Raw genomic sequence first — 22,471 nt, 5'->3', positions numbered from 1 at the left:
TGAGTTGAGTTGAAGTAGTTAAAACCTGTATGCAAAAGACTTAAGAGTTGGCAATTCTTTATCTCACTGATAAAGGCCTGTCTTATGTCTTTACTGCTATTATCAAATTGAAGGTGTTAAAGAAAAAAAAAAGTAGAAGCAAACATTAATTTATAACACTATCACTAATAAATTAGCACTTTCTATTCCCAATCTTAGCTGATAAAGGAGGTCTGTCAAGCCATCTGCACAGATTTTTGTAGAGGACAGTAATTTTTGATCCAAATCCCATGAGTCAGAGTGCAACCATAAAATTTCTAGGGACAAAGATTTGGCTGCTGTTCCTCAGATTCAAAATACAACTATGGGGAGGAAAAAAAAGCCAGAAAGTGGAGATATTAAGAATGGTGTACTGTGTGACTGTTGCAGCTTTAATAGGCACTTTTGCTCCTAATGTGTATGTAACCTGAATGTGTCTGAACCGCCTAAGGAAATGGGGGAATCAGCAGCAAATCCATTGTCTTGCCTGTTTTAAAAGAGCAAACCCCCTTTCTTTTGGAAGCTAAGCACAAATTGCTTTAAATAGCAGAAAAGCACAAGTGGACAGTACTACTACTGTGTTACAGTGTGTCCTCTGCTAGAGAACCCCAAGTTTGATCATGAACTAAAAAGTCTACAAAATATTTTGTGTCTCCAAGCTTACAAATACAGGTGACTGCCATCAGCCAAAAGGCTGGTGGAAATACTGCCATTCTATGTAAAATATGTTCTCCCAAATGTACACTGAAAGGCACAGTTACTGCAAAGTCTGTTCCTACTGTCTGAAGAGGTGAGACAAAAATCCGGGTGATTTTAGGAACCACATAATGGCTCATTTCTTTCTTTCCTCTCTGGCCTCATTCCCCAGTGCCCTATGCCCTTCCACTTATCACCTTGAGTGACATGTACAAAGTTGTTTTTAAAAATATGCACAAAGGTGTAAAATGACTGGGTGGGGTCATAATGAGTGTGTTCTCCTAGTTTTATTGGACTGTGCTCATTATTCTCATTCCTCCTCCATTACTCCCATTAAATCCACTAACAACTAGATTTTTAAAACCAGAAGCGTTTATGTAAAACTTCGTAAATTTAGAAATGACTTGTGAAACAAACAAAATTTTCCTTGTGTAGGTCCTAATCTAAGAAATGCACTCCAGGAGTAAACCTTTGGGAAAAAAAAATCAAGACCTTAAATTTCTATGCAGCTTTCAGACAGGCAAAATTTCCACTTTACTCTTTAGAAAGGTGAGATGATTACGTAAACTGTGTTTGGTTGTCTAATAAAAGCTTCTCCACACACCCATGGGGTTACTGAGAACAGCAGGATGGAGAACCTGGATAATACCCTGGTGGGCTACTGCCAGGGCCACCACATGAGCCATCAGCCTATCAAAAGCTCACCCCCACCAGTCCAGAGCACCACACAAGGGTCACCTATAGGACCCTGGAAGTCCCTGACAGTTCTGGGTGTGGAAGCATCTGCCCATCTCTAAGAGTAAGAGCACACAGGGGCAGCAAAAGGGGTCCAGGGAAGTCCTGGCCAGTCACACATGTGATGGTCTGTACCAGTACCTGGAGTGGGGCTACAGCCTTGAGCGCTCATATGTCAGCTCAGCTGGGGAGACTGGGATGAAGGAGCTGCTGGGCAGACTGAGTGTGTGAGCCCATGTGCTGGAGGGATCCACCCTGTAGGTGTGTGATGTATCTCTACATATATTCTCACTATTGGACCTCCATCCTGCTTAGCCAGAGAGCAGAGGGGATGAAGCTGTCAGTGTTGCCTCTCTGATATGCATGATATGCCATGTACAGATGTAAACACATTGTGTGTGTGTATTCTGTGTCTGTGTGCCTATGGGAAACACATCTTTAGCCTTGGAACTGGTTGGATCTGGGGATATGGAGCAGTAGCAGCAGCCTCATTTCTTAAGGCTGTTGAAATCAGTATGATATATTTTCCTCTAATGAACCTATCTTAGCCACTGAAAAGAGCATAATAATAACATGTGGGACATAAAGATCCTTCTCTCAAAATGATAACAAATTAGATATATATTAAAAATAATAAGATTATTTAACTGATAAGAGGTAAATTATATTTCATGTTCCTTGCCAAAAAATACTTTAGTGTCCAAAGGTTTATTCCAAGGACTAATGAATTCATCAGTGTCTTAACAGTATCTCTTCTCAACCAGCAATCTTATGTTTATTTTCATCAACAGAATGTTTAAGGAACCTGTTATGATGATTGAGCTGTTTAATCAATTCCACATAAGACAAACACCTGGAACATTTTGAGCAGCAGAACACTGGTCTCCTTCCCTCTGAAATATAGATAAGGGATGACTTCTGTTTCCAGTGTAAACACACTGATGACCATGAGAACCCATGGCAATATGATCATTCTTATTCCTGCTTTTTGTGACTTCAGTGACCTGGGATCCTAGTCTGCCATCTTCTTTCCCTTTGCCAAAAGCAGTAGCTAGTGATAGTGGAATCAGATAATCAGAATGGTACCATGGTGGATGACCCCTTCGTTGTGCTTAAGTTGACTGATAAGGACATATACCACCTCAGAGACAGGTAATCATTAGCCAGCTTCATTTTCCAGAGAAAATCCACTGCCAAAAACTTTGCTGGAGCAGTTTTCATCATAAAGCTCCAGTTGATCAGAGGAGATAACATAAATCAAGATCATGCATACACACCAAGCTAAGCCAAAATAATTTCTGTACTTCGTGTGATCTCAGTGCACCAATGACCTCCAGCAGCTGGTTCATTTTTTCAGGCAAAGTGGAACACACAGACAGCAAACAAGTGTCTGTGCAGAAAGACATTACTTCATTCTATGATACACCTCCTTCTGCAGAGAAGCCACCAAAAGAATTCTCCCCTCTCTGCTTCATCAACTCTGTTTACACACATCACTAGCCTCTCAAGTGCTGCATCAAGTTAAAAATAAACAACAAAAAAATAGAAGGCTGTTATTTATAACCAAAATCATTTCAGTCATCATGTTTACAGTGCAAACCTCTCAAGTCACAGAGGAAACTGAAGGATAGTAGAACAGTGTGGTCAGAGGAAGAAATGACTGAGGTGCAGAAAGGGAAGAAGAGAGGGTTTAGAATGGGATTATAAATTTATATTCCACTTTCACTGCTGAAAACATGGCATAAAGTAACTACATTACTTAAGTCACATGAGGTTTTGAAGTCTCCAAGGAATCTCTACAAGGCTCTCTTTCTAACACATTCTGAAAGGATCTGTTCCTCTGCAAAACAGGCTACAGCCACTGCCACTGCCTGAACAAATTCCTGAAGAACTGATGCTTCTGAAAGGCAACACAGAACTTCAGCATAGGGCAGCCACTCCTTGGTAAAGTAGTAGTGCTAACTTTTTATCAAAGCTGCAACTCTTGTCCTGATAGTTCAGAGACCTTCCCTATCCATGTTAGGATCTGCAAACATTTCATTCTTGGAAGCTACTTTGTAACACACATTTTTTGTGTTTATCTTTTTTCTGCACTAGGTATCAAAGCAAATCCTGTATGAGCAGTAAGCAGAACATGACTTATGATAGATTCTGTCCCCATTTATGGAACTGTTGGTTAAGATGTTATCTAAACAACAGCATTCTCCTGTCTCCTACGTACTTGAGTGTTGCTTCATGATCTGAAGGCGTGTGCCAGACAGTGGGAATAACTTTCCTCAACATTTTGATGCCAAGGTTACACCTAAAGGCCATGAGTGCAAGGCAGACACAGGCCAACACTGCTTTTGCTTGAAATATTTAAAAATAGAATAGCAAAAAATGTGTAGAGAAGTTTCTCAAATAAGTATTTCACAGCAAACCCCTGCTTTATTTGCAGTTCACCTTATGGCTTCATATTTCTTCTGTAGCTGATGAAATTTTAATGTGAGACAGCCCCATGTCTGCTCTTAACGGCGCAGACAAGAAGACCAACCCTCAGAGAGCTGAAAACTTCTCCAAATGACTCCAAGTGTGTTTGGCAGAACAACCCTGCATGAATGGATTCCTGCAACAGCTACACTAGAACAGAGTGTCTTGATGAAGCAACTGGAAGAGCAAGAAGGGTATCTGGGTTGAGGATCGTCAAATGAAATGAAGAAAGGTTCATTGAGTAATTTTCTGATGATTTCTTCGTGTAAGAACCTTTCCTTCTTTCTTTCTTTCTCGGGAACACATACACAAAAGAAACAAATGTCACCAGAACGCGGGGAAGAAATAAAATCAGATTCACTACAACTGTAGTTAGACTCAAGTCACCTGTTCAGCTATATGGACATAAATGAAATACCAAAAAAAGATCATATATATTTGATTTTAAACATGAAACTGGCAAAGAAATAGAACTAGAATCATATAATACAGAAAGCAAAACAAGCAAACAAGAAGCCCAGTGCAAAATTCCAAAAAGAAAAATGCAATGAACCAGAGACAGTCGATAAAGAAACAGTAAACCTGAAAGAAATTGCGAGGGCTTAGAAAACAATGTTACGTCAAAGCTGTGAATCTGTGGCAGGATCCTGGTAAAGCAGGAGATGCAGGGTTAGATGCTGAAGAGGTAAATGAACTCAGGTATAGCTTTCTCTGGGAAAGGACTTGAACAGTGTTACGCTACAAAGTTATAGCAGCAGCAGCAAAACTTCTGTATTTAGAGAAGACATTACAGTTGTCCGTATCTAGGAAAGATATGTAGTTTTGTTCCTGATGTCATCCTTCTGATCTGCCTGAGCTTAGTAGAGCTCTGTGAGAACAGGAACAGGCAGCTCCCTGTGGGCATCTCTGAGTAGCAATCCAAGTTTTCTCCTGCATGGGGTATGGATTTTTAAATTCTGCTCCATGAAAACCACGTAGAAATTTTGTAATAAAAAATTAGTTCAATCCTTAATTGAGCTTAGTTGGTTTGTCCCTACCAGACTGAACTCCAACCAGGATGTTTCAAACAACAGACACACAGCAATCTTCGATTTGGATTGGAAAATGCTGTCCGTGCCCTAGAATCACAGAATGGTGGAGGGGACCTTCAAGACCACCTACTTCCAACCCCCCTGCCATGGGTAGGGACGCCTTCCACTAGACCCGGTTGCTCAAAGCCCTGCCCAACATGGGATGAGAGGTTAGTTATGAGAGGTTTTCTCAGGAGTTCTCAAATCTCAGCCCTGCCTCAGAACCTAATTTCCATAAAATAAATGAAAAGGAGCAATTTGATCTTTGCTCTAGCCCAGTCTATGTGTCAAAATCTCAGGCTTTCAATTAACAGATTAAAATCTATTAATTAGCTAACCCACACCCTCCCCAATAACCACAACAACACAAGAACACAAACAGAAATGGACATACAAAATGGTATGTAACAGTCAAAGCAGAGCAGTGTAACTTGAACCACTGCCTGGGCAAAACCAGTAAGCTTTCAATGAAGGCTGGAGAAAAAAAGATTCTACCCAGGCAGTAAAAATACAGATTAATTGTCAAAAACCTCCCAGGAAGGCAATCACACTATTGTTTGTCACACGTAAGGTCTTCCCAGCTTGCTACTGCACAAAATGAAATAAATAGTTATCACAAAATACGATCTAGCAGGACAACACTCTGCTGGCTAACACATCTGGGGGAAGAAACATCTGAATAAGGATGGTGTTTAATTCAATTAAGTTAACTGGGAAATCAATAGTAGCCTATTGAACTTGAGAGTTTTAGCTTCAGCATGGTTTTCTTGTGCTAAAAGTTACAGGTTACGAAACAGATAGAAAAAAAAACAGAAAAGAAAGCTTCAGCAAACCAGATCTTACAGAAAAAATACATCAGCAATAAAATAGAAGAAAAAATAGCAGTCAGCAGTTCATTGGGCAGACACCAAGAGAGGCAGAGGACTCAAAGGACTCTGTGCTTTTCCAGGAAACTCAGTGGCTGCACAAAAGTCTTAGTTACATTTACAGAGGCTACAGTCCAAAAAAATAGTAGTTTAAGACAATACTTGTCCGTCCATACTGTAACAATAGTCAAAGCAGATAAACATGCGTTTGGTTCTTCTTTCTCAAGTTATTAGCAAAAAAGCATGTGCTAGATCTGTGCCTGTTTTCCATGATTTTAGCATCACAATAAATAACCAACTTTCCATGTGGTTTTGGAATAATTAAGTTCTAAAACCACAGAATTTTTGGGGACAGACTACTATACCCATGAAGAACTTTGTGCTAAAGATATGATTTGAACCACAGTAATGGACTAGACATTTCAAACAAAAGGTGAGATGCAATGGCTGTTCAGTGCTCCAAGTTGTAGGATCTGATGGCTGAATCCAACAGAGCACTTTAGTAAGTATTCAGGATAGAAAACAGGGATCAGTTTGTGCCAGAGGTTAAAAACGTCACCATTTCCTAGGCCTTTCACCTGGATTATGCTCAATCATCTTCACTTTTTTAAATCATGTCAGCCTTTAAGCAAACTGTTACCCTGCACACAGAGTTTGTACAGTACAAGCAAAAAAAGCACATCAGCTCCAGACACATTACTTAGACAGAGGAAATGTGACCAGAACCCAAGCATGGATGCAGCAGCAGGCTTGTTTCTTACTGGACTTAAGAGCTTTCCCTCTGTGAAATCTGATTCTGAATGTAACTCAATATTGTCCCACCTCCCCCCATACAGATACCTTTAAATGCAATGAAGAATGAGACTGATGAGTTAAATACTCTCAAGCCTATACAAGGAAGTAAATGCTACTACAAATTGATATGCTTTATCAGCTACCAACAGCAGCTCTGCATGTGCAAAACTCCATTCCCTCCCTATACCTTTTCCACACTACATTTCAGAGATGTTTCACAGTACAGTGCAAGACGATTAACAAAACACTTCAGTTCAGAATACTGCTAAATGTGGAACTGAAACAGCTATCGTGTCTTAGGAAGGCTTAGCACTGTCAGAAACCAAGGGTTTCAAAGTGTGACTACTGTCCCTTGAGGAAGGCAAGAGGTGATCCCCACAGAGTTAATTCACTGCAAGCTACCTGCACGTGCTTGCTTCTGAAACACAAGTTAAGCACAGTTAATTACCTTAGTTTTTCTATTTCTACAGTGGCAGTAAAGTAGCATCCTACTAAATTCTGTAATAAAAATCAAGACACCTGTTAACCCACCTGTTAACCTGTTACTGCACATTTAGTAAAAGACATTTTAAAAGTCTGTTTGCAGATTTTAGTCTTCCTTTGTGAAAACTTCAGCCAAAATGTTCCAGTGCCCAGACCCTTGTAGTCAGTCATCCACATAAAACCCAGTGCTGTACAACTGTATTACTGGGATAGATATATGTATAGATAGAATGTATATTCTGCTGATTCATCAGCAGAAATAATGGCAGCAATCTAATGTTTTTTTCTTTTCCTTCCTACTGGACTATCCCTAAATGCCTGCTGCAACGGCCACTTGGGTCCTCCGAAATTTCGAAGCATCCCGAAAAAAGCTTTCAACCATATTTCAGTGTCAGACAATTAAAAGTTTTGCAATAGCAGCATGGGCACGAGCACGGCAAATTTAAGCCTACTTACTCTTCTGGCTGGCTTTTCCTAGTTGCTTTCACTGATCCCTTGTAAGGAGTTCAAAATGTTCCCACAGTTCGTCAAGTTGAAAAACACTGACACAAGGAAAGGCAAAATCTTCTTTGCCTGAAAATTGGAAGCGCGTGAAGGGGTTGGGGGGAGGGGGGGGGAAATAGATTAATCGAGGTTTTGGAAAGGTTTTGAAGGTCTTGATGTTGAAGCTAGTAATGGAAGTGCAAAGCAGGTAGTTTTTGTTTTTACAGGGCTTCTTGGGAGAGTCGCTTAGACGCAAACTGACAGCCCGCAGCTTACAGTCGCGTGCAGCCAAAAGACGAGGAAATGACTGATCTCTCACCCTCCCTCCGGTTTCCCCTTGGGTGCTGCGCGTTTAGCAGCGCCGAGCAGCGCGGGCGCCGCCGCTGCCCGGAGCCCCCGGGCGGTGCGGGAGGCGCGGAGCGGCGCCGCCCCGGCACGGCGCTGCCTTCGAACCGCTGCTGCCGCACGCGGGGCTGCGGCCGGGGCCGGCGCGGGGCGAGGGGCCAAGGGAGCGGGGGCGGCACGGGGTGAGACCCCCAGGCCACCCCGGCCCGGGCTGACCGAGCAGGAGCCACGGGCACCGGGACAGCCCGACCCCACCGACGCTCCTCGCGGCGAGGCTCGCTCCCCTCAGGGGAGATCCGCTCAAGGGGAGAGACCCCATCCGCCAGCGACCCCGCACGCCGCGCTCACCCCCGGCCCGGACGGCCGCGCTCCGCTCACCTCCCGGCGCCGCCTCCCTCCAGCCCGGCACATCCAGCCCGGCAGCCGCAGCCGCCGCTCGCTCCAAGGTGAGGAGCACAGGGATGGGGGCGGCCGCCAGCCCCCGCCCCCTCCTGCCCCCTCCCGCCCCGCGGCCGCGGGCGCGCCTGGGACTCGTAGTCCCGCCCCCAGCTCCCGCCGGGCGCGTCCCCGCCGCGGCCTACGAGTCCCAGGATGCCGCGGGGCCGCGCGCGTCCCCGGCGGTGCGGGCTGCCCGGGCGCTGCGCTGCTCGGAGCCGCCCGGAGCGCAGCGCTCGGAGGGAACCGCAGAGTCATGGGATCGTGGAGTCAGCAAGGTTGGCAGAGTCTTTCAACATCACCACGTCCAACCGTCAACCCAGCACTGCCCCTGTAATCCCGAAACCACATCGGCCAGCGCCAGATCCTGACGCCTCTTGAACACCTCCAGCGATGGTGACTCCACCTCCCTGGGCAACCTATTCCAGTGTCTGAGCAGCCGAACTGAGAATTTTTTTCAAATACCTATCTGGGTGTAGTTTTTTATTTCTTTACGGGGCTCAAAGAATACATAGGTATCAATTTCATTGTGAATATGAAAGAATTAGTAGTGAAATGCCTTCACAGATCACATCTTTCAGTCCTTGGTTTATAATGTTTTCCATCATAATAGTAGCTCTCTCTCACCCAAGACAAAAATGTTTTCCCACTTCCCAGATTTGGGTTTGTTCACAGAATTCATGGAAGTTTTTTTCCAGCTTTGGAATTACACACTAAGACCATGAAAAAATTTGTGAAACCGGTGTATACAGGACTTGAATAGGATTTGAAAACCTTAAAATGATTCCTTTACATGGCAGCCCTTGTTAGAATTGAAGAGTAACTTAAATAAAATTCAAATGAATTCAAGGTGAAATACAGCACTTTAAATTTCAGTGTTGTCAAGTTGAGAAATTTCAAGATCAAAACATTTCTAAAGTTGCCTTTAGAAGATTTGTTTGTTCAAAATAGGCTGTAACAAAAAGACATTTTGTTGAAAAATTTCAGAGTCATAGATAATGCCACATACATCAGACGATGTGAAATGATGTTGGATGCCATTGTTACACAGAACTGGGTAAATGGAGATACTTTGGGAAGCACATCTCTGTTGATTCATAGTTTTTTATCCAAAAAGCTCTTTTTTTTCTGAACTTGGAAATCTGTAGCCTGTGTTAGAATGCAGGTGTAATTCACTTATGAAGGTGTGGCCTGGTAGTGAAATTCTGAAATGCTTTATTGCCAGTAAAACATAAATTGCAGTAACATACAACAGAAAGACCTGTTTATACACCCTGCACAAAGGGAAAGGAGAAGAGAAAGCCTCAAACCAACACAGATTAGCAGACTTCCTGCTAGAAAAGTCCACCCAGGTGCAAAGTATTTTGAATATTCTGGTAATCCTGAGGATTATGTTACACTAATTGTGTCAATGGTTGCATTTAAGTACAAGCTGGTTTTAATTTCTTGGCGCATTTTAGTCTGACACACTCAAAGGTTAATAATTCTTTTTATTGCTTCTTTCCAGCATTGTCTAAAATGGTAAAAGATGCTGTGGTTCTTCAGCTCTGGGAGAAGGACAGGGATTGATACAGTGCTAAACTCAGTAGCAACAAGATGAGAAGAGGATTTTTGGTCAAAACAAGAATAGGGAGGGAAACTTAATACAGAATAAACAATGTAGACAATTGAGGAGAGTAAAAACACTCCTGTGGAGGATAATTGGGGAATATAAGTTAAGGGTGCACACACGCCACTGGAGCTGTGTGATGACAGAGGGCTCAAATTGGAGCTTTGGGGGCTCAGTGGGAGCTTTGGAGGCTCAGCCAGCTTGCAGGGGATGGAGCAGTGGAAGCCACTGCTCTCCAGCAGTGCAAGGAAAGCTGCAAGGTGCTGTCAAAGGCCAGATCCAGCACTCACAGCTGCCTGGAGCCCCAGCTGTTGGGCTGGTTGTTTCTTAACTTCCTCTGACAGCTGCTGATGGTGAGTATGGGCAGGGAAGGTGGCTGAGGGGCTGGGAGTGCAGAGTTCTGACACTTCCCACTGGGCCATTGGCATACACTTCCCATATGAAACATCCCAAATGGGTCAGATAGGCTCCATTGACTGGCTCACTCCCCACCATGCCCTAACTACACTCATGGATCTTCTAAGAACGATACAGCTTTCTAAGGCAGAAAAACCCCTGTATATATTTGTAGTCTTACACAGGTCCCAGGACAGGTCAAACCAGCTGAATTAGTAAAGCTGAGGTGGACATTTCCATATGAAGTGAAACACATTTAATGTACAGGAGTTTTCCCACTGATTTCAGTGGCAGTAGGCTTGGTTCTTAAAATGCTGCTGTTAATTAGTTCCTACACACATCCTATACAGACACAACTCATGTCAAGCTTTGTTCTTGTCCATGATAACACAGTTATTCTAGCAGAGGCCCAAACATTGGGACGTTTTCCTTTTTTTGTACTGAAGTTCCTTGAAAATGGCTGAACTCAAATAATTTAAAATATCCCCTGAGAAGGGTGTGATTTTAAATCAGCTAAGCTGGGTGTCCAGTTGTGAGTATAAACCAGTTGAATGGCTTTGCATGTGCTATTTCTAGCCCACCTGGAGCTTTAGGTTATCAGCAGAGGGCTGGCATGTATGCGCATGGTCAGTGTGCAGGGAAAGAGGGACCTGAGGGGATCAGCAAGCTTCATGGTATCAGCAATGTCATCCTAATGCAGAAGTAGCCCTGAAACCTGTGACTACACAGTACCTCCCAGAGTTCTGCCAGATAGAGTCAGGGAAACACCTGAGCCTTCTGACATGGCTTCTTTGCCACCACCTTGCACAGATCTCCCCTGAGTAGCAGAGCTCAAAAACACAACCACATTCTCTTCTTTTTTAAAAGAAGCTTAAGAAATTTGTTTCAGTCTATAAACCCAGCATTTATCATCATCCTCCAGTATGGTATTCGTCCATTCCTGGAACAGCATTTTTGCTTGGCCCTGCCTTGCTACGTGCCAGCTCAAACTCTCCCCATCAGGCTCTGTAGTAATTAGCCACACAGGGCCTAAGTCTTTAGGCTTACTGCCAGCTCAGTCCCTTCAGCTGAACCAGGAATAACATGGGGAAGAAAAAGCAAAAGTCAGAAAACAGCAGCAGCAGAGGAGAACATTGGACAATTCATCCACATGTCCCCTGTACAATGCTTGCATCCTCATACCCCATGGTCTTCTCTTCCAGCAACAGATCCACCACCTGTGGATGGTGGGTGCTCTGTCTGCTCCTTCACAGATGCACTGCAAGTGCTTGTTGCTAACAGCCCTAAAGAGCTCTTTAGGGCCATGCTTAACATAGGCAAGCCCTTTTGCTGACCTTGCTTCGTTCTGAGGCTCCCTTGCCAGCTCAGGATGAAGGTAGCTCCCCTTTACAGCTGGCTTGTTCCTGTTCCTCCAGTGTTGAGTCATTAGTTAAACCTCACTACAAAGCTGATCTGAGTGGGGTTTATCTGGGGCCTTACACTGGCTTCCTGCTTTGATAATAACCAACCCCATTGACTACTAATGGATAAATGATGAGGTGATGCTGTGGCAGCATTTCCACCCAGTAACATTTGCCCTAAAGGGTTAGCAAGTAAGTAAAACATAGAACCATGTTTATGGATGTTGTCATGTCTCTTTCCAAATGTTTTCCTTTCTAGACTAAACAACTCTCTCTACTTGGAACCTCATGGGTTCAAGGGTCTTGTTTCTGCCGCAGTACTTCTCAATATCTCCAACTTGTTTACATCTGTATTTAAGTGAAGGGCTCAACAGCTGACAGCTGCTGTCTGTTTTACCGGCACTGGTAGCCGTATTTATATTTACTGTGTTTTATCATAAATACTTCCACTGATGCAATGCAAAGTGGCATTTTTAAAAACTGCTTTATGCTGTTGATTCTACTTCTATAGTTTTGTTGTTTAGTCTGGTATTTACCCAGTTTGTGTGCTGGTACCTTGCTCTTTGACAATGTCTTGTCCTTGAGTGTATTTGCTGTGTTATTTAATTACTACCCTTTTCTATAAATTGTCAAGATCCTGCAAAGCCAGATTTGGTCCTTCAAAAATATTGGTGCTCTGCATATTTCCTCCCATTAAGACAATGTTATCATCTTTGGATGAAGCAAGCTCAAGAGAAAAACATTTAGGTAAAATTATGAGAACTTCAGGTTTTGTTTATTTCAGGAACTCCAGCGGGTCAGAGTTGAATTTTCCTGTATTTTTGTTTAATTTCTCTTATGTTCTCCTTATTCTACGGGAACATGGGCTAGTGAGCTGACAGGAGAAATGAGGAAGACTATAAGGCATACTAAAAGTACTAAAAGTCAGTTTTCATAGTTATGTCTGCCAAAGTTTTACACCAGTAGATAAGCTTATTAGTATATTTTATTGCATTTTTATTGCCATTGATTATCCATTATCCACTTGCTATTTTAACAACTGTTTAATGTCAGATGACTCATTGTTTTCAGCCATATGGGATGAAAAATAAAAAACCCCCACATTTACTGAGTATACCATATGTGTATGCTATGCAAGGTGTTGTAGGAATGGAAAAAGTCTAAGGAAGAACTTCCTGGAATCTGGAAAGGGCTCAAATGATAATACCACTTGGGAATCTCCCAGTGAGGAAGAGAAAAGCCAGTGCAGAGTTTGTGGTGAGTTTGGATAAAATGCTTTGTATTCCACTGTAGTTGTAATTGCATACATTATTCAAAGGAAAGAAACACAACTGTGAAAAGCAGCTTCTCTGATTATGCTGATCTCTTGCCTGAAAAGTCAGGCAAAGTGCCTCATTATATCTAAAGTCTTTAAAATAAATTAATTCCCTGGAAGCACATTAGCTGCACATGCATTTTAGATTGAAATATCACCCTTCTATTGACATATTAAAGCAAATAAAACTATCTTAAAAAATAGGAATGTTTATATCTTGCAGTTTTGTTTGTTCAATGGGCAAAACTCTTATTACAATATTTTAAAATCGCTTGCCCAAACATTAAGTTGTTATATTCTTTAATACCCTCATGTTTTGTCTTCCTGCTATTTTTCTGAATAGAACCTTTATCTTGTTTCAGGGATTGGAAGTGCACAAAGTACACTGGTTCTCCAGAACAGTACAGTGAGTTTGCAGGAGGCTGGACTGTTGCAGCAAGTTTCCAGATCATCCAAAGGTCTGTCACATAATTTTGACCAAGCCAAGGTGTTGACTAGTTGGTCACTGAATGATCTCATTTTTTTTCTGCACTGCTCAGGTACCTGTGATCAAAAACCTCCTAAAAATTAAACACACGTTCAGCTGAACATGGATCTGTAGCAAACACCATTTTGTTTCAGACAGATATAGTGCTAGAAGCAGATGTGCACGATGTAAGAGCACAGCGGGTATATATGATACTTCTCTCTGATGAGGAGAAGCTTCAGTAACTGGGATTGTTTAGCCTGAAGAAAAGGAAGCTCAAGGAGGACCTTATTGCTCTCTACAACTACTTGAAAGAAAGCTGTGGTGAGGCAGGCATCAGTCTCTTCTCCCAAGTAGCAAAGTATAGAACAAGAGGAAATGGCCTCAGCTTGCACCAGGTGAGGTTAAGATTGGATGTAATGAAAAATTTCTTCACTGAAAGGGTTGTCAGGCATGGCACAGGATGCCCAGAGAACTGGTTGAGTCACCATTCCCCATCTAAAGGTATTTTAAGGATGTATAGATGTGGTGCTTAGGGACATGGTTTAGTGGTGAACTTGGCAGTGCTGGGTTAATGGTTGGACTTGATGTTAAAGGTCTTTTGCAACCTTAAATGGTTCTATGATTCTAAGAATTACCAGCTTTGTCTGTTTGGAGCCAGGTTCCTTATGTGCCACACTCATGTTGCCAGAGCTTGGAAACATTGGTTTACACTTTCTGGTTTGCAGATAAAGCAAGAGTGCATATTGGTCCATGGTCCTGTTTCATTCATTGCGCCAGGACCTGTTCCAAGGACCATGTTATGCCCATAGGTGGGACTGCGGAGATCTCTTCATTTGTGTTATTTGCAAAGTGCTGTTAAGTGTGATGTGCTAAATATTAAAAAATAACCTTGATGTTTGCTTTAGAATCTAGGTATTTAGTAGAAGAATTTCATTTATGATTTCATGTAAAGCCCACATGGCTTGAAAAGTCTAACATCAGAATTCTTTGTTGACATTATCTTTATTGAAGCATGGATCTTCAGCTTGGTTCACCATAAAGTGAAGCATTTTATTTATGATAATAGACAGTTTAGGGCTATAGGGGCATTATAACGTTGCTGGTGTAGATACAACTTTGTTAGAAGATACAAACATGACCCGCAATAGAAACAAACACCAAAGAGAACACAATGAAACGTTCACTGTTTACAAATCACTTCATTACTACAGACACCAAATGGCAGTTACTGTAAGTAAATCAATTTCAGAGAACTGACTACATTTAGACAGGGAATTGGGAATTTCTGTTTGGGGCTTAATTCACAAATCCTTAGTAGAAAAAAGTTTAATGTCAAGCATTCTTTTTTTATCCACAAAACAATGCTAACCAACAGACATATCAAAGAATAAGACCGAAGGATATCAACGCCTTTACAACTACTTTTGCAATTATATCCTGGATTAGGTACTTTGATGATTATTTTTTAATACATTTTTTAAGAAGGTAAATAGCCCAAAAATCAGCAGCAAAAATATTACAACAACAAAACAAGTAAATACAGTGCCAATGTGTCATGTTGTAGAAGAGAATACAAAGAGGACAAACAATGATAACTTAATCTTATAAAATGACACAGAGCTGAAATACAGTGCACTTAAATACCTATGTGACAAAGAATGTTAAATTCTGTACTTAGTATGTAGATTTTTATAAACATAAAATCTGAAAAGTCTTTGTGCTTAAACTTTTTTTCCTGTTAAACAGAATTAGTTGCTTACTTCCAATACTGCCACTGTAACTGATATTACAACAGATCACAATTTTCACAGACACATCAACATTAAAACATTTACCTATGAGAAAATAAGTCACTTCTCATTAGTTCACAGTGCGAAAAAGTGGTGTATACTCTGTCTTGAGAAAGGCTTTCAGTTATTCATCAAGCCAGTTGCAGAAAAGTCCTGATACCAGATGCAGTGCTAGACTCAGAGAATGGAAGCAACACATCACATGTTGGGAGGAAGAAAAAATAAATTTCTCGTTTCTTCATGGATATCGTCTAAGTGACCTTCGTCTTCTGTTGTAGAAATGCCTGAGCCCATGTTGCCGTGAAAAATTCATCATGTAATTTTGTTTGCGAGTGCTGTTGAAATCAAAGGGTGGAAGAAGGAGAGAGTGTCAGTTTCTTTTATACATAGTGTAAATGCTTTTGGAGCAGTGAGCTAGTGGGAGTGATTCTTCTTTGTCCTTGCATGACTTTTTAAGTCTGTGCAAACTGGTGTGAAGCATACTCTTTGTTTAACTTCGACGTACAAGGCAATTGAGAATCTGTCCCACTTGGCTTTCATTTACAATTCATTACCTTAGGGAAAGGTTAAGAGCTTTCAGCTAATGAAAACTGGTGCTGCCTAGGGCCAGATTCACTAAAACTGTATGCACACTTCATAGTGTTTCTCTATGGGGGTTTTGTACTCCAGTTATCCTCCTTTGATCATTAACTACTTTATCTTGAGAAGAGAAGAAAAGCTTTACTCCACTTCGTTATCTTCTACTTTTACTTTACAGGAAGTGAAGTACAACACTTTTATTCAGATTTATGTTTCCCGTCCCTGTGCACTCTCTTCCAAAAGGAAAGGAAGATCTGGGAAATAAGCATCATCATGTCTGGGAGGAGAGCAAGCAAGAGAGCTCATTTGCAGCCAAATTTAAGAAGGCACCCTTGTTTGGAAGACCTATGTGGAGGACAAGGCCCATCCCACCTAATGCAGATTTCTACTTCTCCCACTGGGGGAAGAAGGAACCATGAGAGGGCAGATCTGTGAAGACCTGCAGTCAACAGATCTCCCATTTGTGCATTCAAGGAATGTTTTCACTTGTGAGTTTTGTCTGTGAGTAAGAAGTGAACACTCATAATGTAGTAAGTCATACTTTCCTCTCTAGTGCATAAGCTTATTTTTAGTGAATGTGGCCCTTAGGAAAAAGGAGTAATTGTCTGCTTTGCAAAATAACTATGATTCTCCACAAGCAAAAATAGGTTTTGTTGTAGTATGATAATTTAATCTAAAACAGTTTGTCTAACAAAATTATACCCTTTTCTACAGCTAATCTTGAACACAATTGACTAAACTGATCAAAAGTTGTCAAGTCAAAATCTAGACTATAAACCTCTAAGCAAATCCAAGTCACTTCCTGACTAGTTTTCCAAAGCTTTGCAATTTTTAATTTTTGGGGTTTTTTTGCCACTGGAATGTACAAACAAGGATAAAAAAAAGACCGGGCTCCTGGTGACAATGAGAGAAAACAGATGTACACTTGGCACAGCTTTTGGCACTGTCCCAGTAAGGTAGATCTCTAGAGCATCTGGCAATTGAGAGAGGGGTTAATGTTGGCTTATTCAAGTGAAAAGGAAAGGTCTGTGCTGATGTGTGAGAGATTGATAGTGGTGAGTGTATGTAACTTTAATGCCATTTGGTAGCTCAAGTGCAAAGCAGCACTGCACTTCAGTCTTCATTCAGGTCCTTAAGTCATCAGGGTGGAATGTCACCCTTGCTCCAATGCCAGGTGTCTCACTGATGAAGGCAGGAGGGAAATTATGACCCCAAACCTGCTCCTGACAGTGGCTGCCATTGAAACTTGAAGAAGTTCTTAATTTTGCCTTCCCATTAATTCCCATTTCTTGGGAAGTGTGTGGTTCCTCAGAGACACAGGGCCTTCAGGGCCACATCCCACCTCCCAGGAGAGCATCCTAGCCATGAGGTGAGGATAGAGCACCTATCTGCTGGGAGAAGGCTGCTCTGCAGCCAAAATACAGCAGATGGGCCTGGGAGAAAGCACAAGCCCAACTCTGAGCAGCTTTGCTCTGGGTACATGGGATCAAACAGAGTCTGCCAAAGTGTTTGGCTGAAAAAATTGCCATTTCTGGACCTGGTCAGATTTAAAAGTGAGCTTGGCTGTGAGAACCTCAGCTTGGGCAAGACTTGGACACATGGATGGGGCACATGCTGAGCTGCAGTTCTTGGCCCAGGAGCTTTTGTCCCATCTCCATCCTGCCTTTGGTCTGCTTATGTTCAGCAATAGCTCAGCAGAGATGTTCAGGACTCATTTTGGAAACTGCTGTGTGCACCTGGCCTCTATTTCACTTCAAGTGACCGACCATTTTGTATCTGGTCTTAAAGGGATGGTAAAGATGTTTAAAACAATGAACAAACAAAAAAAGAAAAGGAAAAGAAAGAATTGAAAAAAGGAACAAAGAAATGCTTACCTAGTAATGCAGAAGAGATTTACTTATTTTATGTAACTAATTTTGTTCCATTGGAAGATGATCAAGGTGTTAGAAAGAAGCATATATTTATGTCTTACACTGAACACCATAGCAGTGCAGTGTGTGAAAAATAAGAGAAATCTAAATTCTCGGGAACTAAATGCTTTTTTTTTTCCTTGCAGTAATGTAGTTCAGACTTGTCCTCACTGACATGAGACAGACTTTCCAACTGCTGGCTGGATGCCACAGAAAAACTTGATGCCTGCTATAGAAATACTATGATTTTCACTCTTTCCATGGGTAAATATGTAGACCCTATGCATTATAGTATTTTATCATATTGCACCACAAAATCAGAGTAGGTCTATATTTTATTTTTTGGAATTAATTTTATATATTAGTAGGAGGCAAGCACTGTATAAGGGAGATCAATAGTGCTTTATAAAATCACAAGAAGAGTTACATAATATAGTCTCCAAGAGTACTTGCACATTCCTTGCATTTGGTGGGTGCAAAAATGCTTTCAATACTATTAGTAGTAATTTTAATTTTTATTTTTACAGACTGATTAAAGGCTTTACCGTACTTTTGCTGTTGTTTTCTTGTTCAAAACACCCAAAATGTGCTGGGCAGCATCAAGCTATATTAGGAATAGACCCCCTTCCATGATGGTGTGGTGGGAACTTTTGTTTCAAAATCAGTGGCAATTTGAAGACTGTTTTGCGAGTGTGTAATGGACTGGTCAGCACCTGCTGAGCCTTCTGTCTTTTCTGTGCATTTATTGAACCATCAGTCAACCAGAAAAGTTCAGATCCAAAGTAGTTATCTGTGTATTACTGATGGAGCACAGAGCAAAAAAACAATTAACAGGAGTGACTATTGTACAATGTTTGACAGTTTTGAGTGCACTATTTAAAAGTAAACAGAAGATAATACTGCTTGAATTTATGTAGGGAATTCTAAGAAACTTTCCAATGAAGTATCTGGAGTTGTGCTAGTTGGATGAAAGCAATATGCAGACTGTAACAGAAGAGCAAAGTTAAAACTATCTAGGGCATGTTCAAAAAATACCTACAATAAAGCAATTTATGAGAAGGAGTCTCTCTGGATCTTTAGTCTTTAGCAGAGCATTATGTTTATTGCATGTTTCCTAAAGCACAATTTGAACTACAAGGCTGCAATTTAAAGTTTATAAAAATGGAACATAGCCAAATGGAATGAAAAATACGCAGTACATAACCCCAGTATATACTAATGTCATTCATTATTTCTGTGTTTTTAATTGACAGGGCACAAAACAGGAACAAAATGGAAACAAAAATATTTGAATAACAAAATTAAACACGAAAAAAGCCTTAGAACACAGCAAAGGTATGTCCCTCAAGACTAATCTTGGAGTAAATTTTGGTGCTGAATTACAAATGCTTTGTTAGGCAGGTACTGTAATGAAAAAAGTCAAGTGCTCTGACTGAAGTTCTGAGGGCTCCTATCAATGACAAATATTCTTTGGCTTTGGTGGAGTCAACTTGAACCCAGAGCTCAGTAATGTACTGGTTAGTGTTATCTATTAACTGCAACAGCACAAAGCAGCTGGGTTCCATGAAATGAAAGAACTACCTGGGGACACTGGTTTGGTGTCTAAGGGGCAGGTGTGGCTGTGCCACCATGCAGATTGACTGACATACACTGCCTGGCTGTGGCTACATCTCTGTGGTCATTTATTACAGAAAAAAGTGGGAATTGCCCCTTGGCTGCCCATACAGTGCTCTGGGTGCTATCCATTGGCAGGTCTCACTGTACCCTATCAGAAGCAGAAGAAGGAGAAGTCCTTCCCCCCCACAGCCTTGGTGAATGTCCCACTGCAGTATGTCACAGTCTGCTGAACAGTTTCTGCTAAGTTTAACTTCCCCCAATGCTCACTGAGGAAGTGCTGCAGGATCAGGGCCCTCATGAGCTATGTGGCACATCTCAGCATATAAATGATTTTTCTGCAACCCACCATTGACAAAATTTTGTGAAAGAGCTGTAGCTAACAGAAACATACATTAAATACTGATTCAGGGAAAGTACTTACCTTATTCTAGTGTAAAACCAATGACAGCAAACAATGAAATACAACACAAGTTAGAAAATGCCTTTCAATGCATGCAGCACTGTGATTAGTCATAAAACCCTGATGAGGTTTAGAGGCAATATAGGACTTTTCGTCTCTTTTGAAAATAAAAATTGAACAAATTATTTCCTCAGATTTCAAATCAATGTTTAGATTTTTATTTTCTATAAAATTCAGCATGCACTTTTTAGAAACATAATAGAAATGTCATAGAAGCACGAACCGCATCATATTAAATTTGGCATAAATGTTGTGAATATTCAGATAGTCACCTAATGTTTGAACTACTTATGTTCTTTATTATAAATCTGTTGATACTTAATTTAAATGCATTTTTCAAATAATTGCTTTTTACTAAAAAATATGAAGCAGATGAAAATGCTTTTCCACATGAGCGCTTCTTGTTAAATATAGAATATATAATTTGTATTTTAATAGTCCGAAATAAGGATAAACATTCTTTGTACCAAATGCAACAGAAGTTCTCACTAAATCATTTGTGCCAAAAATGTGAGAATATCTCGACAATGAAGAGCATGGAGTGATGGCTATGGAGGGATTCATTCTGCTATCTATCAGTTAACCATAAAATTGTAGGTGGGGATAACATTTCTTGCATTCCTTGCACAACATAAATTCCTTTGGATCAATGTAACAAGTTTTGGGGTAAAGAAAGCAATATCAGACCTTTAGTGTTCATCTCATAACTACCCTTTATTTCTCAGTACCTTTGACTTTGAGTTAAGTTAATGAGATGTCTCTAAGGGCCTGCCCTATACACAAGGAAATGGCAGCTGAGTAATGCACATGCAAAGAAGTGTGAGGTGTGTGTGCAGTGGGCAGGCTAAGAGCTGTGCTTCCAGAGAAAATATGCAAATGAAATGCAGAGTTAGACATAGGCTCTTCTTAGGGCAGAAGTATAGGGGCACAGAAAAGCTCTATTTCTTAAGCCTGGGATAAAATACATTTTTATCCTAAGAAGAGCCACATGGAACACATGAGAGTTGTGCCCAAAGCTTTCTTTACAAATGGAGAGAAAAAACCCTGCACTAATGAGAAATAATCAGCACTAGCTTTAAAAGGGACTGGAAAACATAACAACTTGTATCTTCTCCCCACCACAGGACAGACATCAACTGTTGTTAAGTTGGCAAGATCAATTTAATATATAGCATTATCAACACAGGTATTTGGTTTCACCTGTTTAAAAGAGGTGCTCAATTAAAGCACCATTTGCAGCTGCATCGCAATCTTTAAAATTCTGCTTTTTAATGAGTGATTCAAATAGTTCAATCAAAAGTGGAATGATTTTAAGTAACATACAAAAGGATCCATCTTTGGCCTTCTTCTATCACTGCCAGGTATTTTTCATGCATGTATAATCTGCAGGTTGATTTTTTTCCCCCCAGCAATTTTTTTGGGAGCAAAGAGGAATCAAAGAAATGGCATCCTGAAGCCATGTTTGCTGGTGAGAAGGATGGTGGCCCTTGACTCAGAAATCAGTTGAACTGAACAGTGTCATGACCTTGACTGCGCGTCAGCTGTAGCAGTATCTGCACTACGACTTGACAGCTAGGCCTGTGGCAGAACTAATTTCAAATCTTTGGATTGCTGAGAAGAGTTGGGCTATGAAAGCAGGTATTCACAGATCTGCCCCTGGGGTGAGCACTGTAGGGAGGAGCAGGGACGTCCCCTGTTTTGGATGGGAAATAAAATCAAGAAAATCCTTATTTGCTTTACATCCCTACAGATCAGCTCTCCCTGCTGGCAGGTGCTTTCCCTGCTTGCCCTCTTACTCCAGCCCTTAGTCTGCTCAAGGAGAGCATGGCTCCCTTGCCTGTGGGCTGAGGAAAAGCTGGCACAGCACCTAGGTGTGTACGTGGGGGTGCAGGCAGTCAAGCCAGCACTTAGGCTGGGAAAATCAGACCTCCATTAGCCCACAGAGTAGTGAAGAAAACACAGGAAGAGATGTGTGGAAAGCCAGGAATTTATCTATGTCCCAAACCACATCTCCTAGTGTAGGTTGGCTCCTTGCTCTATCCCCTCACGGGCTTGCCTGCTGCATCAACATGGGTAAACTGGTCACAAACATGAAAATCTAGGACTGAAACCAGGGCCAGTGAGGATAATTTTCATAGTTCTGGAGAGGTGTATGGGGTCTCATCCAGATGGGTGGTGGAGTGCAGGGTTGTAAGAGGACTGAACACAGACTGTGTTGGACATGGACCATCAACAGGTTCTTATCTAGGGATGTTCACGGCCTTCTGAAACAAGGCCAGAGTTCCAACAGAAATTACTTCCAATTTAGGAGGCACAGATTTTTCCTGAAGTATCCCAGCTTTGGGATGAATAAGCCAGACAGAAGCCTACTGACACTCCAATGGTGCCCTATAGAATGAATGGGAAGAGGTAATTACAGAACCCAGGTGAATGGTTTAAGTTCAGGCTGTGCCTCTCTGCAGCCCTGCCAGAGAGCCCTGGGGTGGCTATTGCCCACAGGGCTCTCTCCTGGCAATCTTGGTGGGAGGGAA

The 22,471-nt window shown here is 41.5% G+C and overlaps 2 protein-coding genes across 8 annotated transcripts in view; both read right to left on the bottom strand.

Annotated features, from left to right (window-relative positions):
• SLC26A5 (solute carrier family 26 member 5) overlaps positions 1 to 8,446 on the bottom strand; it is a 35,969-nt gene extending 27,523 nt beyond the window's left edge. For 4 of the 6 annotated variants that reach the window (XR_007203022.1, XM_048300480.1, XM_048300479.1 and 1 more), the window contains exons 1-2: positions 8,339 to 8,443; positions 7,589 to 7,705 (exon numbers count right to left, since the gene is read on the bottom strand). The gene's annotated coding sequence lies outside the window, so the exon portion shown is untranslated. Of the gene's footprint in view, positions 1 to 7,588; positions 7,706 to 8,338 lie in introns of all 6 variants that reach the window. The other 2 variants (XM_048300484.1, XM_048300481.1) reach the window with 2 other exon arrangements.
• Positions 8,447 to 14,567: 6,121 nt separating this feature from the next.
• The window catches only part of RELN (reelin), a 275,922-nt gene continuing 268,018 nt past the window's right edge, over positions 14,568 to 22,471 (bottom strand). Inside the window, exons 64-65 of one of the 2 annotated variants that reach the window (XM_048300517.1) lie at positions 19,902 to 19,907; positions 14,568 to 15,709 (exon numbers count right to left, since the gene is read on the bottom strand). In XM_048300517.1, the coding sequence (XP_048156474.1) occupies positions 15,613 to 15,709; positions 19,902 to 19,907 (103 nt within the window). In that variant the 3' untranslated portion in view covers positions 14,568 to 15,612. The remainder of the gene's footprint in view (positions 15,710 to 19,901; positions 19,908 to 22,471) is intronic. The other variant, XM_048300518.1, reaches the window with a different exon arrangement.

The sequence above is a fragment of the Corvus hawaiiensis genome, chromosome 4, assembly GCF_020740725.1.
Source record: "Corvus hawaiiensis isolate bCorHaw1 chromosome 4, bCorHaw1.pri.cur, whole genome shotgun sequence".
NCBI lineage: Eukaryota > Metazoa > Chordata > Aves > Passeriformes > Corvidae > Corvus > Corvus hawaiiensis.
This window is presented reverse-complemented; position numbering and strand designations above follow the sequence as displayed.